The 6371-nt window shown below is 36.1% G+C and overlaps 1 protein-coding gene across 2 annotated transcripts in view; it reads left to right on the plus strand.

Annotated features, from left to right (window-relative positions):
• Positions 1-2235: 2235 nt before the first annotated feature.
• LOC106883964 (beta-1,4-N-acetylgalactosaminyltransferase bre-4) overlaps positions 2236-6371 on the plus strand; it is a 1180207-nt gene continuing 1176071 nt past the window's right edge. The window contains exon 1 of one of the 2 annotated variants that reach the window (XM_052967162.1): positions 2236-5893. In XM_052967162.1, coding sequence (XP_052823122.1) covers positions 5110-5893 — 784 coding nt within the window. In that variant the 5' untranslated portion in view covers positions 2236-5109. The remainder of the gene's footprint in view (positions 5894-6371) is intronic. The other variant, XM_052967161.1, reaches the window with a different exon arrangement.

Consider the following 6371-nt stretch of genomic DNA (forward strand, 5'->3'; position numbering starts at 1 on the left):
ATATATATATATATATATATATATATATATACATATACATATACATATATATACATATATATATATATATATACATATATATATATGTATGTATGTATATATGTATGTATTTATGCTCACCCACCCTTTCGCTCATAATCACATCGAAGCGGGACACTGACATAGATACGAATAGACGCATGCTAGGCCGAATAAATCTGTGTGTGTCTGTGAATGTGCATTTGTGCGTGCGTGTGCGAATGTAACAAAATGTTGGGATGAAGCAAAATTATCTGTGTGCCTACCTATCTATCTATCTATCTATCTATCTATCTATCTATCTATCTATCTATCTGTCCGTCCGTCTGTCTGTCTGTCTGTCTGTCTGTCTATCTATCTGTCTGTCTGTCTGTTTGTCTGTTTGTCTGTCCGTCTGTCTGTCTGTCCATTTATCTATACATACACGCGCGCGTGTGTATGTATGTATGTATGTATGCATGCATGTACGTACGTATGTATGTATGCATGTATGTATGTATGTATGTATGTATGTATGTATGTATGTATATCAGCAAGTAATATCTACCTAAATCATTATTCATATTTTTTTGTGCGCCTGCAGGTATTACATGGCCTGGATGGGAAGTCTGCTTGACAATAAGTTTTCTAGCTCGATCCCAGTTAAAAGCAGCCTCAGTAGGTAGCGTTTTCTTTAACCGCCTTGTAGAGTCCTATCTTGAAATAAAACTGAAGTGATTCCCGATGTAGATATAGATAAGACCGCTAATTCCACCTCTTAAGAATTACATAAACGGTACAGGTGTCTGCGGAATGATTAACTACTTGTACGTTCAAAGCGCCTTTCTTTCTTGTTTCTTTTTTTTCTTCTTCTTTTTCTATTTTTCTTTCCATTTGATCAAACAGAAATCTCATTCGGGAATTCCAAGGTTCAATAATCCATCTATCTATCTATCTATCTATCTATCTATCTATCTATCTATCTATCTACATACATACATACATATACAGACACATATAAATGACTGTATGTATGTATGTATTTATGTATGTATATATGTATATATGGATGTATGTATATATTCATGTATGTATATATGTATATATATATATATATATATATATATATATATATATATATATATATATATATATATACCGAAAGAGCAAAACAAGTGACGCATGAACATATATACACACAGGTGTTTGCATTAGACGATTCAATGATTCTCTGGTGGAGATTGACAACACACACACACACACACACACACACTCAAAAACACACACGCACTTACACACTCATACATGTGTGTTTGTCAGTCAGTGTGTGTATGTGTGTGTGTGTGTGTGTGTGTGCATAAATAAACGCATAGCTTCGTGTGTACGTTTATATATACGCACATGGCGGGAGTTATGCATACATGGACATTTTGTCTGAATGTATTGCAATGTGCACATACACACACACACACACACGCACACAAACATACACACACAAACACAAACACACACAGACGCACACAAACACAAGCACACACATTCAGAAACACAAACACAAACATACTCGCATGTTTGTATACACACTCTCAGGTATGTTTGAATGTATAAATGTGTGTGTGTGTGTAACTGTGTGTGAGGGGAGGTGTTTGTATCCTGTCTTTCGAATGTAGGTGATTTTGGTAAATAATTTACTCAATACACACACACACACACACACACACACACACACACACACACATAGACATACACACTACTTCTGTGTCGCTCTTTGTCCCACTTCCTCTCTTTTTCTCTCTTTCCCGCTCTCTGTGTAACTAATTTACACACACACACACACACACATACACACATACATGCATATATATGTATATAATATATACATATACATACAAACATATTCATATATATATATATATATATATATATATATATATATATATATATATATATATATATATATATATATATATACATATATAACTGTATGCATACACGTGTGCGTACACACACGCATACCTCCATACTGGGTGTATGTAAATATAACAGCATATACAAAAATTCATACTAGCGCATACATAGGTAGATGCACATACCGACACACGCACATATATGGCACTGCGCAGACACGAACACACTTACACATACACAGAAAATTAAAAATAAACTCCCTCGCAGACGAACTCATACAAACACATTCACCCACACACGTACACACGCACAGACAAACAGACTCACACTCACACAAATACACAACCACACACACACACGCAAGCGCAGCAGACTTATGCTATGCTTTGCGATGCGATGCGATGCGATGCGATGCTATGCGATGCTTCGCGACGCATGCATTCAGTCTTTGTAAAGAATTACTTCTGCGACGAATGAAGATTGTGTGGCCATCATGCAATACGGAATGGTTAACAAACACCGTTCGTGGACTACTTTTGCCACTAGCCATGCCAACTCAACGACAATGAAGGAAGGAGTACTGGAACTTATCCGATTCTTAAAAGGCCTGGATCCACTTTTGGAATTTTATCGCGTACCTGTTGTTATGGACGGCACTATCGGCGCGAAAGTGTCACTGTTTATGTTCGGCTGTCTGTGACACTCTGACACACACGTACACAAACACACACATATATAAGTGTATATATATATATATATATATATATATATATATATATATATATATATATATATATACTTTTGTATCTTTATACATATATGCACACAAAAAGGAATACATCCACACATGCATATGTTTATACACAGGTTAATACATTCATAATTTGATAAATACATACATACACGCATGTATAAATAAATAATATAAACATACAAACATACATCCATATATATATATATATATATATACACACATATACTCATACTTCCATACATGCAACCACACGTACATATTACGTACTTACGTACGTAAAGATGTACATGAGTGTTTAAAGCACATGTATATACATACACAAATGCATTCATGTTTATGACACACTGAAAGAGGCCCACAAACACACGTAAGTATACATGCACCAGCATGACCGCAGCCACTTGGCTGAAACACATAAATAAATAAATACGTACATACATGCGGACATACGTTCATACGTACATACGTTCACACAGAGAGAGACACACATGTTCAGTCACATTCGCATAGGTTGTTTTATGTCCGGTCTGTAGAACGAATACATAAACACGTATATCTATGATACGTATATAGATAGAGAGAGACCCCACCTCCACCGCCTCATCACACACATACATTCACACCTACATTCACACATACACACAAACTCTTACAAAAACACACACATTTATACATTCACACATTCATATTCCCCACACAGAGACAAACCCTTTTGTTCCCACTCTCCCCCATTTCTTGTTTCCCTCTGTCTGTCACTTTGCCCCCACGTCTTTCTCTCTCTCTCTCTCTCTCCCTCTCAGTCTTTCAAACTCTCTCTCTCTGTCTTTCTCACAATATCTTTTGTTTTCCTCACCGTCATCATATTATCAGGTATATTAACTTGTCGTTTAGTTAGTTAGGCGGACGTGTGCGTGAGAGAGAAAGATTAGTATGCGAGTGTGCGTGCGCGTATGTGTGTGTCTATATATGTATGTATGTGTGTGTGTGCCCATATGCGGTCTGTGTGCGTCGGTGGGAGAGACAGAGAGAGAAAGACAGAAACAGAACGATAGAGTGCGTGTGCGTGTATGAGAGAGTGAGACATAAACGTTACATGTCAATATGTGGATATGAAAGGGCGGTAGACAGCTTTTGAGTCGGAGACAACGAATCAGAGTGTGTGCATATGTGTATATATATATATATATATATATATACACATACAAATATATGTATTTGTGTGTGTGAGTGTGTGTATGTATAGATATTTATATATATGTATGTGTGTATCTAATTAAACATTGTGTGTAAGTGTGGATGTGGGTGTTACCATTAATTCATTCTCCCTGTTCCTCAACTGTCCCTCACCCTGGTCCCGACACTTACGTACATATCAGATATTATCTTGACACACCCACACCCACACACACACACACACACACACACACACACACACACACACACACATACATATGTACACGACAAACAGCGTTATCAACAATACCACCAGCAGCAGTAGCAGCATGATCCACGTTAGTAAATAAATCAACTGGTGTGTGTGTGTGTGTGTGTGTGTGTGTGTGTGTGTGTGTACGTGTATGTGTGTATGTGTGCGTGCGTGTGTGTGTATGTGTGTGTGTGTGTGTGTGCGCATGAAATATCCGTTGTGCATATTCACAATACATTCGCACACACTCACATACACCCATACACATGTACTTACAAGCATTCACATCTATATCTATATATGTGTGTGTTTATCTATATATATACATATGTGTATATATTTACACACACATAAATATATATATCTATGTATAAATATATACTCATTTATACTTATTCATAAAAAAGAAACTACTAGTTAGCGTCTGTTACTCTCACACGTGTGGACTCAACTATTCATAACTGACACACACACACACAAACGCACACATACATACACAGACATACATTATACATATATACACACACACACATATATATATATATATATATACACACACACACACATTCTTTTGTTTCAGTTTTGAGGCTGTGGCCATGCTGGAGTACTAGACACGCACGCACACACACCCGTATATTATATTATATGTATATACATATATAGCGTGAAAGATAAGAATATGTATAATTATATATACATAGAGATATATGTATATACATCCTCTAACTACCGCCAACTACAAACAAACAAGGCAATTTTCAAATAAGATTGTTAAAAGTTCTAAGTGTAGTAGCATAGTTTTTGCTCTGGATATTTTTATTGTTGCCGTTGTTGTTGTGGTTAGTGTTGCTGTATTTGAAGTGGGGATTACCTACTGAGTAACTCTAACACTTTAATATCGATAGCTAGATAGATAGATAGATAGATAGATAGATAGATAGATAGATAGATAGATAGATAGGTAGATAGTGAGAAAGAGAGAGAGAGAGGGGAGGGAGAGTATACGAAGTTGTGGACGAAGAATATGTTTAAAAGAAAAGATTTACCCCCTTTATTCCTTCTTCTGGTTCTTATATGTCTTATCATGGTGGCCCTCTCTCAGATTTTGGTCGTGCGCCAAAGGAACCGGTTCCCGATCTCCATGCGGAAGCAAATGCTCTTTGTACGCGGGCAGAATGGTATGTCCGCGAGCAGTGCAGCCAAAGATCTTCATTTTATGTTTGGTTTCAATAGCGAAAGTGAAAAGCTACTGAACGAAATATACGTAAGTCGAATAGGTTCCTTAATTCGACAAACTTCTAACATGTCCAAACGTTTGGCCAACAACGCTCGAAATTTCACGGTAATTACAAACAAGATCCACAAGAAATCTTCCGAGGACAGTCATATTAGTAGTAGTAGTAGTAGTAATAATAATAATGATAATAATAAAAGCGATCGCCTTCTTAACTCAGGAGAATCCCAGAAAAGTAGCCAGAACTTTGGCAGCAACAGCATCAACAAGAACAGTAATGTCGGTGCTAACACGAACATATCCAAAACAAACCGAATAGTCGGAGAAAAAACCGAAAATACGAACACACAAAACAACAACAACAACAACAACAGTAACCGAAGCAATAATAATAATAATAATAATAATAATAATAATAATGGTTATAGTTCCGTCTTAACTTCTCGGAGTGATTTAGATCGCATATACGACAATATGAATGGAATTAAACAACTGCATATGGAACGGCCGGGGAATACCACAAATGGCTCTAGCAGTGTGGCCCAATATTGTCCGGAGGTACCACCTGACTTACGTAAGTACACGATTCTGTTACCTGTCTATTGAATTCATCCATAGATTTATTCCTGTTGCAAACAAAGTCTTCCTGTCACGTGTATGTTTATATGTTTATATATAAAAGAATAAAAGAGAAAAGAATACGTATATATATAAACTTTTTTATATGTTTATTTATACATATATATATATACATGTATGTAGGTATGTATGTATGTATGTATGTATGTATGTATTCATATATATATATTTAATTAAATTAAAATAAAGATATTTGCAGTGTTGTGTTGTTGAGACGAGAGCAGCCGGGTTTCTATTGAGATCGATGAGAATACTGAGAAACCAAAATAGATAGATAGATCGATAGATAGATAGATAGATAGATAGACACACTTAGAAATGTATACACATGCTTACACACACATACATCTATATATATACGTACACACACACATACACACACACACACACACACACACACACACACACATATA

This window comes from Octopus bimaculoides, chromosome 4 (genome assembly GCF_001194135.2).
Source record: "Octopus bimaculoides isolate UCB-OBI-ISO-001 chromosome 4, ASM119413v2, whole genome shotgun sequence".
Classification (NCBI taxonomy): Eukaryota; Metazoa; Mollusca; class Cephalopoda; order Octopoda; family Octopodidae; genus Octopus; species Octopus bimaculoides.